The sequence below is a fragment of the Cavia porcellus genome, unplaced genomic scaffold (genome assembly GCF_034190915.1).
Source record: "Cavia porcellus strain 051 isolate PalLab524CR breed Dunkin Hartley unplaced genomic scaffold, mCavPor4.1 scaffold_9, whole genome shotgun sequence".
Lineage (NCBI taxonomy): Eukaryota > Metazoa > Chordata > Mammalia > Rodentia > Caviidae > Cavia > Cavia porcellus.
This window is the reverse complement of record NW_026947492.1, coordinates 50638070-50650719: the sequence shown is the minus strand read 5'-3', so window position 1 is coordinate 50650719 and position 12650 is coordinate 50638070. Positions and strand designations below refer to the sequence as shown.

General features: G+C 36.7%; 2 protein-coding genes across 4 annotated transcripts in view; one reads left to right on the top strand and one right to left on the bottom strand.

The window, feature by feature from the left end:
* The window catches only part of Ankrd42 (ankyrin repeat domain 42), a 66483-nt gene extending 55197 nt beyond the window's left edge, over window positions 1-11286 (top strand). For all 3 annotated transcript variants that reach the window (XM_005003176.4, XM_063256375.1, XM_063256376.1), the window contains 2 exons: window positions 926-1070; window positions 2683-11286. In XM_005003176.4, the coding sequence (XP_005003233.1) occupies window positions 926-1070; window positions 2683-2769 (232 nt within the window). In that variant the 3' untranslated portion in view covers window positions 2770-11286. The remainder of the gene's footprint in view (window positions 1-925; window positions 1071-2682) is intronic.
* The window catches only part of Ccdc90b (coiled-coil domain containing 90B), a 38253-nt gene that overhangs the window by 4194 nt on the left and 21409 nt on the right, over window positions 1-12650 (bottom strand). The gene's annotated exons all lie outside the window — the stretch shown is intronic.

Below are 12650 nucleotides of genomic sequence, written 5' to 3'. Positions count from 1 at the left end.
GTGTGTGTGTGTGTGTGTGTGTGTGTGTGTGATACAAGCTTAGAGCCTTCACATTGAACAACATCTCCAACCTTTTAGTTTTTTTCTTTTGAGACAAGATCTTGCTGCGTCACTAATTTACATAGGCTGGGCTTGAACATTTGTTCTTCCTGCTTCAGATTCCCACAATGCTGGGATTATTGTTACAAGCCCCACTTGGATTATTGTAACATTCTTCCAATAATCTCCCAGATTTCTGTCCTTGTACCCTAGACCCTACCCTTTACCATGTGGTCTGTTCTCAACACACCATATAGAGTGGTCATATTAAAACATAAGTAAGATCATGCTATTTCTCTGCTCAAACCCTCCATTGGTTTCCAGTTTCACTCACAGTGAAAGCTAAATCCTTACTATCACTTATGTGACCTTTCCCTGTGGTTTTCTTGTATTTCACCAGACATTCTTCAGTCTCAGGGCCTTTGCCGTTGTTCACTGAATCTGGAATATTCTTCCCTGATATCTAAATGTTCATCTCTCTTTTTTAGTTCAGGACTTTGCTTAGACTCCCCTGCTCAGTAAATACTTCCCTAGCTCCATATATGAAGTGTTAGTCTGATCTACAACATTTTATATCACTTTCTTTCTTTATTTGTTTTTCGCTCTTAGGATTTGCACCTTCCAACACACTATGTTATATTTTACTTATTTTTTTACTATTGGCCTGTCTTCATTCCTAAGGTAAAGAGGTCATATTTTGGCCTTTTGTCACTGTCCTTAGTACTTAGATCAAAGCTGGTTCATATTACACCCTTAAGATATAGTTGTTAAGTATTTCCTTCATTTTATTTGCCTTGAATACAACATATGGATACAGTACTTTCTACTATGACCAAAAAAATTGTTAGTTGACATTGGAAATTGATTGCAAAAATTTTTTTGACAGGATCATCAAAGAGCTGCAAGGCCAGCTAGAATATGAACGACTACGCAGAGAAAAATTAGAATGTCAACTAGATGAGTATCGAGCAGAAGTAGATCGTCTCAAAGAAACAATAGAGAAAATTCAGGCCCCTAACTCAGTGGCTATGGTTGGTATCCTTAATACAATTATTTTTCTCAAGAAATAGTAGTATTTAAGAGTAGCTAATAGTATAAGCTTTGAGTTAGAGCTATTTCTGTTTGCATCCTGGCTGTAATTTTTTGAGCTGGTTAAATCACCTAACCTCCTTGTGCTTTCCTTATAAGCTGGAGACGCTTTATACTTTTTTGAGCCAATGACAGGATTAAAGAATATATCTATGTCTACACATGTAGGATTAAAGAATATCTAGACTTGTAACCTTTTCTCTCCTTGCACATTCTTCACATTAATGTATTTATTGTGGTTAGAACATAGCTTGGTTTATAAGTATATAGTAAGTGTTATTGTAATTATTGTACTATATAAGGGAAACATTTTTTTGCAGTGTTGGGTATCAAACCTAAGACCTTATGCACTGTAGGCAAGGGGTCTACCAGTAAGTTACACCTCCAGCCCCAAGAAGAAAACATTTTTTATTAGCAGAGTAATCAATAACAATTCTAAGACAGCTAGAGGGTATGAAAATTTTGATATTCTAAAGAACATCGAATGGAATTCACTTTGAAAAGCTTTAGCTCCTGCAAAGAGCAGTTTTAAGAGTAGAAAGGAGCCAGCATAGAAGTTGTCCTAATATGCTTTTCCCAGTTCATTGAGTAATATAAACTTTTGTGTAACACTGTCACTCTACAAAGTGCTCTCATGTTATCTTATTGTATGCCATTTGATCTACTCCCATGAAGCAACCCAGTCTTGAAGGGGTTAAGTCACTTGACTGAATTCACACAGCTAGAATATCGGGATCAGTATGCAGTCTCTAGCCTTTTGGTTCTGTAGTCTTGGCTCTTTTTATAACAGGGATTATGAATTTGGAATTCAGAATATTGATTTAGAAAATACATAGATAAAAGAATACACAAAAGAAAAAAGCTAAAAATAAATCGAGAATGAACAGCTACAAAGAACAAGTACAGAAAACAGCAAAAGTGACAGCAAAAAACCTGAAGTGGTATTTGTATTTCAGGCATTCTAGTCTCAAAGTAGATAGGCAGAAAGAGTACTGGGGGAAGCTTGAACTCTCATCATTCTCTGCAAGTAAAGATGGCCATATGTGGCCCCCTGGACAGCTTGTGATGCAGGGTGGGGATTCAGATATGGTTCATATTTTCTTTCCAGAGAGGTTTTTGTTCAGTTATTAGAGATGAATTGTATTCTAGACCTGTGCACTCCATTTTATCTGTAACAAAAATTTCCTGTTTATTTTTATTTTGCAAAAACTGAACACTGGTATTTTAATAAACACTTTGAAATAATTTGCATTTCAGTTAGCAGTGTGTTGTAAAATATTAGTGTAAGATAGAAGCAGAAATATTAAGGTGTTTGGACATGTATGATATAGAGATAGGACTGAATGATTTTTCAAGGAGCCTCCTGTCTTATGATTCAGGACAGTATAAAGCTTTTAACACTTCAGGTTTGAGAATTTATATAAAATCCTAAGATAAATTTAATCAGACCTGAAAATACTTGGTGTGGTTGTTTTCTTTTGAAGAGACAATGCAGAAAGGTGAAAATGTGTCTTTAGCATGAAAATTTTATTTGACCCTTTTTCTTGTTTATAGGAAGATGACTCAGGTGAGTCCAGCAAAGAGAAGAGGCAAGTGAAGAAAAAGATGTCTTCTGGGGGGATGTTTGTAAGAAGGTGCTAATCAATGAAGTAACTTTAAATGTTTGATCTTCCTTTCATTGTAAAAATTAAATGTATATAAATCTATAAAAGGGTAAACATAGTTAGCTCTACATGTACAATTAGATTTTGCTATCTTTACCTTAAATTTTTCAAATCTGGTTGCAGAAAGTACCTTTCATTAAACTTCACTGGCCAAAGGACAAATCTAATGGGCATGTTTAGGGCTCAAATCCAACAGAAGAAAAGTGGGATGGCCCAGTGCAGTTAATAATATGGAGTACAGTCCCTTCCAGTACACTTCCAGTTTACTCTGATATGTCTATATAGCAAATGAAGAGGATTTTGCAAGTATTCACATAAATTATAAAATATAGATGGTATAGTCTAATCCAGTTATCTAGTTCTAGATGTTAAAAATTAGTAAAAATTCTGTTTTGGCTCCATGATAGGAATATATTATTTGTCTCACTTTTCAGAGTAACCTCTGCTAATGTGCATAAGTTATAAAATTTTTGCTTTTTTCTGATTATTTAACTTTAAATACATCTAGTCTTGGGAGAAAATATAAAGACCAGTAAATTTTAGAAAAAAACAACTTTACTGTGGCAACCGTTTTACATAAAAGGAAAATCTCATTTAAAAAATGTGCTTGCTAAAAATGTCCATGTAGGCTGGGCCAACCCCTCAGCTGAGAACACCTGGGCAGACCCAGCATGGCCTAGCCACCTTGGACTGCTGCCATTGGGCCCACCCCTTGGCCGGGAACACCTGCGCCACACCCAGCATGACCTAGCTACCTCGGATTGTCACCACTGGGTGCACCCCTCAGCCAGGAACACCTGGGACACCCCTGGTACCACTGAGCCACCTTGGACTGCTGCTGCAGGCCCACCCCTTGGCCCACACGCCCTGATCACTGCTGCAGCCCCATCCCTTGGGAACCCCCCCCCCTTGACCTAGTACTGCAGTTGATCTTTGGATACAGTCCCTTCTCCCAAAACCTTGGACTACAGTGGATTACTGTGCTGGCTGGATATGAGACTTAAGAACCTCTCACCCAAACAGAAGACCTCAGCAGGCACCAGTCAGTGTGGTGAGTTTGCCCCTAAAATAGAGGTCCTCAGTAGGTAAATAGGAGCGGAAGTGAAACTCCCTCCAACTGTAAGACCTTGATGAACCTCTCAAGAGAGTGGGTAATCCTCTCCTCCACACAGAGAACATCAGACAGGTTGAGGAGTGTGCCAATACCCCCTCCCCCCCAGCTTGGAGAAAATTAAAAGAGCTTATGAGACCTCCAGTGACACAGTAGGTCCTCAGTTGACACAAACACTATAGACAGGGAGATCTGGTGACCTGCAACAACCTGAAGACATAGCAACAGCAGGAACTAAGAGTTGACCTACATCAATACTTCTAGGCTAGTTAGCCCAGAAAGAATACAGGATTCACCCAACAGGCCCTGCAGGAGGAATTCAGGTGACTGGCTCCCCTCTTCATTGTGGTACTCAGCAATTGGACAAATATCAACCACACAGTAGGACCCTAAAATTCATACTACACACAGTTGAGACAGTTGGGATTGAAAGACCAAATATTTTCCCAAAAGGTGAAAATGACAAAACAAAAAGGCAAAATGCAATCTCTAACATCTAGTCCTTTAGGACCAAGTATAGACAACATTGAAATAGAGGACTCTAAAAGTCATACACCAGAAATCTCTGAAAAGATAGCAAATGATGTAAAGAAACAAATCCATGAGGCTATAGAGGAAATCAAATTAGAAATAATACCTTATGTAAAGACAGAAATAACAACCTTAGTTAGATGAGTTGCTCAACATAGCTAGGGAAGAAATAGATAAAAAAAAAAAATACAAGAGCGTGGGAAATTGAAACTGAATGAATGATGCAGAAAACAAGCAAAATCCAGGAGACAAATTCAAAGAGATATCCAAGAAACAAAAAATTCTATTGAAAGCTGGCAAAACTATTTAAATGAAGCTGAGGATAGAATTTCATACCTTGAGAACAGGATCACAGTGATCATGAAAGGGTAGAACTTATAAAAACAACAAAGCAGCATGAAATGACAATCCGGCAGCGTCAAGACGATGCCAAGAGAAACAATAAAAGACCAATAGGCATCAGTGAAGATGCAGGAGTCAATGCAAATGACCTAACGAAACTACTCATAGAAGTAATAGCAAAAATTTCCCAAACATGGAGAAAAAAACTGATATACAAATAAGTGAGGCATACAGAATGCCAAACAGTTACAACCAACATAAATCTACACCCAGACATATAATAATTAAGATTCCAGACATACAGCATAAAAGAGAATACTAAAAGCTGTTAAAAAAAAGACAAAACGTACCTATCAAGGAAAGCCTATTAGACTCACGGTAGACTTTTCATCACAAATCTTGAAGTTAAGACAAGCTTGGAGTGGAAGTATTTCAAGCCCTAAAAGAAAACAACTTTGAACCCAGACTGGTGTACCCAGAAAAACAGTCTTTCAGATTTAATGGCAAAACAAGATACTTCCATGACAATGAACACCTGAAGGAATTCATGTCCACCAAACCAACCCTAGAAAGAGTATTGAAAAACATACTAGATAGAGATAAAAATGACTATAATCTCCAGAACAATAACAGAAAGAAACCACCAGGCTGGACAAAAATTAAACAAGGGAGAGAAGCAGGAAACCAGCAATAGGAACACAGCATGGCAAAGTCAAGCCAGTACATATCAGTGATATCCATAAATGTAAATGGGCTCAATTTACCTATCAAAAGAAACAGGTTGACAGAAGGGGTCAAGAAACAGGATCCCACAATATGCTGTATACAAGAAACACATCTGACTCAAAAAGAAACTCACAGATTAAAAGTCAAAGGATGCAAAAATAGTATTCCATGCAACAAGACCCCAGAAAAATGCAGAGATAGCTATTTTGTTTGCAGACAAAGTGAACTTTAAACCTAAAAGGATTAAAAGAGATAAAGAAGGCTACTTACCTGTAAGAAAACAACTACAAGAGGAAGAACTAACAATTATAAATACATATGCACCAAATACAGGAATACCCAACTATATAAGACAAATACTAATGGACATAAAAAACCAAATACACAAGAACACAACTGTAATAGGAGACCTTAACACCCCATTGTCACAAAGAGATAGATCAACTAGACAAAAATTCAGCAAAGAAGTAACAGAACTGAATCATACCTGTGAGTGAATGGACTTAATGGATGTTTATAGAGTGTTCCACCCAACCACATCAGAATATACATTCTTCTCCGCTGCACGTGGGACATTCTCCAAAATAGACCATATATTAACCCATGAAGCATTCTTAACTAAATGCAAAGGGAGCAAAAAGATCCTATGCATAATATCTGATCATAGCGCACTACAATGAGAAATCAATGGCAGAAACCCTGCAAAACCAGCATAAATGCATGGAAATTAAATACTAATCTTCTGAATAACCAGTGGGTTACAGATGAAATTAAAGGAGAAATAATACAATGAAAATGCAGATACAACATACTGTTATCTATGGGATGCAATGAAAGCAGTCCTAAGAGGGAAATATATAGCAATAAATAAACACATCAGGAAAATGGAATGAACACAACGTAATGCTACATCTCAAGCTTCTAGAAAAGGAAAAGCAAGTCAGACCCAATGCTCATAGAAGAGAGAAAATTGTAAAGATTAGAGCAGAAATGAATGCAATTGAAACTAAAAAAATATTCATTTTTTTTTTTTATTGGTACTGGGGATCGACTCATGACTGCGTGCTTGCAAGGCAGATGCTTAAGCTGCTGAGCTAAATCCCCAGCTAAACTAAAAAAATACAAAGAATTAATAAATCAGGAGCTATGTTTTTGAGAAAATAAAATTGATAAACCCCTGGCCAACCTTATAAAAAAAAGAAAAAAACTCAAATCCATACAATAAGGACTGAAAAGAAGGAAATTACTACAGATCCCATGAAAATTCAAAAGATCACAGACATCTACTTTGAAAATCTCTACTCAGGGTGGAAAACACAGAGGAAATGGACAGATTTCTAGGACCATTTTGAACTACCAAAGCTCAATCAAGAAGATACAGCGATTTTGAATAACCCAATATCAGCTACTGAAATAAAAAACGTGATTAAAAACTTAAACAACAAAGGAAAGCCCAGGTCCAGATGGATTCATGGCTGAATTTTATAAGAAATTTAGAGAAGATTTAATGCCAGTATGCCTTAAACTCTTCAATGAAATTGAAAGAGAAGCAGTCTTCTCTAACTGATTCTTGGAGGCAAGTATCACTCTGATCCCAAAACCAGAGAAAGACCCAACCAAAAAGGAGAACTATAGATAGTCTCAGATGCAAAGATTATATAAAAAAATTGCAAATAGAATGCAACAAATCATCAAGAAGATTATTCACCACAACCAAGTGGGATTTATTCCAGGATTCCAGGGATGGTTCAATATACATAAATCAACAAATGTAATACACCACATCAATAGAGCCAAAAATAAAAATCACATGATCATCTCAATAGACACAGAAAAAGCTTTTGATAAAGTCTACCACCTTTTTATGATAAAAACCCTACAGAAACTTGGAATATATGGTATGTACATCAATCTCATAAAGGCTATTCATGACAAACCATCAGCCAACGTCATACTAAATGGACAAAACTGAAAGCCTTCACTCTAAAATCAGGAACAAGACAAGGATGTCCGCTATCACCACTCCTATTCAATATAGTTCTGGAGATAGTAGCCAGAGCAATCAGACAAGAGGGAGAAATAAAAGGAATGAAAATAGGAGGAAGAAGTTAAATTATCATTATTTGCAGATGACATGATACTCTACATAGAAGAACTCAAAAGCTCCATTAAAAGACTACTAGAGGTAATAAATTCAACAGCATAGCTGGATACAAAGTTAACACTCAAAAATCAATAGCATTCTCATAAACAAAAAAATTCCACGAGAGAGAAATTATAGAAATACCACCTTTCACAATAACATCTGAAAAAATGAAACACCTAGGAATCAATCTAACCAAGAATGTAAAAGACCTAAATGCTGAAAATTATACTACTATAAAAAAAGAGATTGAAGAGTATATTAGAAAATGGAAGGATCTTCCTTGCTCTTGGTTAGGAAGAACCAACATTGTGAAAATGGCCATACTCCCAAAACTGTTATACAGATTCAATGTAATCCCAATCAAAATATCATTAACATACCTTACAGATTTAGAGAAAATAGTCCTAAAATTCATCTGGAAATAGAAGAAGCCTAATAGCAAAAGCAATTCTGGGCAACAAAGGCAAGACAAGAGGAATCTCAATTCCTGACTTGAAACTGTACTACAAAGCCACAGTAATAAAAATCAGCATGGTATTGGCAAAGAAATAGACCTGAGGATCAATGGATTAATCTAATCTAATCAAACAGATTAGAAGATGCAAACACTACTACAAAGATACTCAGCCACCTTATATCTGACAAAGGGACTAAACATGTTCATTGGAAAAAAGATAGCCTCTTTAATAAATGGTATTGGAAAAATTGGCTTTCCACATGCCAAAGATTGAAAATAGATCCATGCCTATCACCATACACTAAACCAAAGTAAAAATGAATCAAGGATCTAAATATTAAAACAGAAACACTAAATCTACTGGAAGACAAGGTAGATAAAAATCTTGGGAGACATAGGGGTAGGGAGAGAATTCATGAATAAAACACGAACTACATGGGAAATACTTAAAAGAATCAACAACTGGGATGTCATATTACTAAAAAGTTTTTGCACTTAAATCACCAAAAATGAGAAGAAAACCCACAGAATGGGAAAGGATTTTAGCCAGCAACCCCTTGGACAAAGGACTTATATCCAGAACATGTAAAGAATTGAAAAATCATGGCCCCCAAATTCAAAGACCATGAAAAAATGGGCATCTGAGATGAACACACAGTTCTCAGGTGAAGATACACAAATGGCAAATAAATAAATGAAGAAATGTTCACCATCACTGGTCATTCAAGAAATGCAAATTAAAACAGCATTGAGAAAGAATAGCTGCCATCAAGAAATTAACTAATAAAAATGTTGGCAAGGATGCGGGGAAAAAGGAACACTATTCCACTGTTGGTGGGAGTGCAGACTGGTGCAACCACTGTGGAAATAAGTATAGAGATTCCTCAAAAAAGTAGGATTGGAAGTTCCATTCAATCCTAGTTTCCCCTCCTGGGTATTTTCCCAGAAAAATTGAAAAGGTCATGTCATAGTGATATATGTACACCATGTTCATAGCAGCACAATTTGTGATAGATATAATAGATATTGTAAATACAATATTTAAATATTGTAAAAATGAAAGATAAGGAAAGTGCTCTAAAAGATATAATGGTATCTATAGTGTGTAAGATAGATGACAATATTACTAAATTTCTATTAGATCATTGAACAGAAGAGCTTGCACTGTCAATGTTTGAGTGTCTAGCCACTTTTTATGCTTTGATTGTGTAACTTTAGCAACTATTTTAGGATGACAATATGTAATATATCAATTAGAGATTTTATGATGTTAATTTTTTTGAATTTGTATTCTTTTTTCTCATTTTTCTACTTTGTTTTTTAATTTTCTTTTCTTTCTTTAAACAAAATAAAAAAATTTTAAATGCCCATGTTAATAATCGGCTTCAGAACTTAACCTTTCTTCTAAAGGTTTATAAGCTTTATAAGAAAAGAATATAGATCAGAGACAGACTGGACAGAATAAGAAACATATGGTTTAATTATTTCTCCCCTAAAACATTAGTTGTTTTTCGCTGGTCAAAAATAGCTTATGTTTCAATTCAGTTTGATTTATACTTCTGATTTTCCCTTCTTGTCCTGAGCTAGCAAAGATTTGTAACTTTTTTGGGGCAGCTGTGTAGAACCCTTTTCCTGAAAATCTGATTGCTAGCTTTGGGGTTCACTGGAGGGAGCTTTCTCATCATTCACCTGGCTGCCCACCCTCAGGATCCTCACATACACTTCTTAAGGATGCTAAAGGCTATTTTTATTTATTTGGTATCAGAAATTGAGCTCAGAACCTCATGCTTGCTAGGCAGGCACTGTGACACTGAGCTATATTCCAGGCCCTAAAGGCTATTTAAAATTTTTTAAAATTATTTTGAAGGTAGTAAAATACAATAGAACAAGACAGAACAAAGCCAATTTAGACAGTGCAGTGAAATTGGTACAGAATGTCACAGCAGGTTACCAGGATAACAGTAATAGGTACCATAGTATATCTTATTATCTTCAAAATAGTTGTTCTTTCAATCAGGTATAACAAAATCAAACCAAATACAGAACATTATAGAGCTTATCAAAACAGAATATTCAATAGAGTAATACAATTAATCAGAACCAAGCAAAACAGTGATAACAATATTTACCTTCAAAGAGATGGTAGAAGAAAATACCCCCTATTTGCTATATTGCATATGTTCAGCCTCCCAAGAGACGCTCAGACCTCTCGCTCCCATTTGCTAGTGGGGGAAGGGGAGGAAAGGATGCTTGATTCTCAGCCCCCGACGGTAGGCATGGCTGTTTACCTGGGAGGCAAGCGGGTTGCTTTGTTTCCTAGCACCCTAAGTTCCAATATGGTGTGGATCTCAGAAGACACTGGCTGGTTCTCTCCCTGGGGTGGTCACTGCTTGCTTGAGCCATGGCTGCTTACCAGGAAGATGAGCTGGTTGCTTGGTTTCCCAGCACCCTAAGTTTCAATATGGTATGGATTTCAGGAGATGCTGGCTGGTTCTCTCCCTGGTTGGCCACTGCTTGCTCAAGCCAGGCTGCTTACCAGGGAGGCCAGCGGGTTGCTTGGTTTCCCAGTGCCCTAAGTTCCAACATCCCTAAGGGCTATTTTAAATCTAATACCATCAGCACTAGTTGAAAGTGCATTCAATTGCTGAGCCCAGTTTAGGTTGGCCAAAGGTCCATAAGCAAGTGTTAAAAAAGCTTAGCTATCCTTTCAATAACCCTTTATATTCACTATTGTTAGTGTCTTTGAAGTTTCCAAAAGTCTTTAGTCTATAGTAATGATATTTTCTGGGTACTTACTTTGGGTGAGCTCTGTGTCGTATCCTTTACCACTTCTTAACTCTGTCAACATCAATACAAGGTAGGATTTTATAGACAAAGATTGGGTAGTGGTACCTTGGATTACACAATGATCTGGAGTTGGCAATGAAAGTTGTCTTCATTTTCCTAACCACTGCTAGAATCCAAATCAATCTTTTAGGACTGCACACAACCTTATTTTTTTCTCTAACTTTTTTTCCGCCTCTAACTTAAGATGCTAAAGTTAATTCCAACCCTGGAATCAGTTTATTATAGTTGTCCTGGTCTCTCTCTGCCTCTGATCTCTGTCTGTCCATTTCTTTCTGTACCAGTGAGCTATAAAATACTAGAAAGTTGTAATAAAAGCATGTATCTTGCGGCAGAAGTCCCCTGGTTGTCCTTCAACATCTGTTCTCTTGTATACTTACAGGATGTGCCTGGAGTTGCGGCTCTCAGGTTAAAGACTAACTTTCAGCTTTTCTTGCAGCTAAGAAACTAAGTTGTGACCAATATGATGTGAGCAAAGACAGTGTTACACTTGGGATCATGACCCTACATAGAAAGGGCTTGCCCACTGCCTGCCCCTTTCTTCATGTGGAATGTGGATGTGGTGAGTCACAGGACTCTGTCAATGAGGGCAATACCAAGAGCTAGGAGGGTAGTAGAATAAGAAATCACCTTGGCAGCCCAGACTAGAATATTAGTACTGAGAATGCTTACACTAGATTATAAAAGAGAACTAAGTCTGTATCTTACTTAAGTCACTATTCTGGGTCTTGTTATGATAGCTATATTAAAATTGTAACACAATTCCTAAATTATATTTATTTTAAAATCACATATATTACTGTCATTCGGGGTTAATCAAACATATAAAAGTGAAAAAGGTATTTCAGAGAGGCATATATTCTTCTGTTTTTATGACAGTAGATTGTCTATTTTTTGAGAAATACTATTCAAATTGGAGACGATTAATTTACTGAGGAAGAGTGTGAGATTTGGAGTTAAAGACTGGGGTCACCAGGCATAGTGATATACACATAATCCCAGCACTCTGAAGGCTGAGGCAGGAATATTACTGTGAGTTTGAGACTAGCTGGGCTACATAGTGAATTCAAGATTAGTCTGAATTACAAAATGAGACCCTGTCCCCCCCCCAAAAAAAATAAAATAAAACAGGACTGGGGATATAGCTGAGTGGCACAGTGCCTGCCTGGCAAGTATGAGGTCATGATTTCCAGTACCAAAAAATCCAAAACAAAACAACTGGGGTCTATGTGACTTATTTGCTAGGTGACTTTGAGCAACTCACTAACCTTATTTCTTAAGCTTGAGTAACTTCATTAAGCTTGTTTCTTAAGCTGTAAAATGAGGGTAATACTACCTACCTAAGAGAATAGCTATGAAAAATAGGTGGTTGATAAAAATGTTTGTTGTCACATATTTAATGATAGATGGTATTTCTCAGAGTTACAATCAGTAGTTGATTTGAGGGTGACCACATCCTATACTGTTGCTTCAGTTTTCTTTTATATTATTATTATTTTGCAGTAATGGGAATCAAATCCAGGGCCTTTTCTTTCAGGCATGTTTGATTTTTTTTGAGACAGGGTTAATTTGGCTAGGCTGTGTTCAAACATGTACTCTTTCTGCCTCAATCTCCCAGAGTGTTGGGATTATAGGTGTGTATCACCACGTGTAAACTCATTTTTTTTTTAAGACAGGGTCTCCCTATGTAGTTTTGGCCAT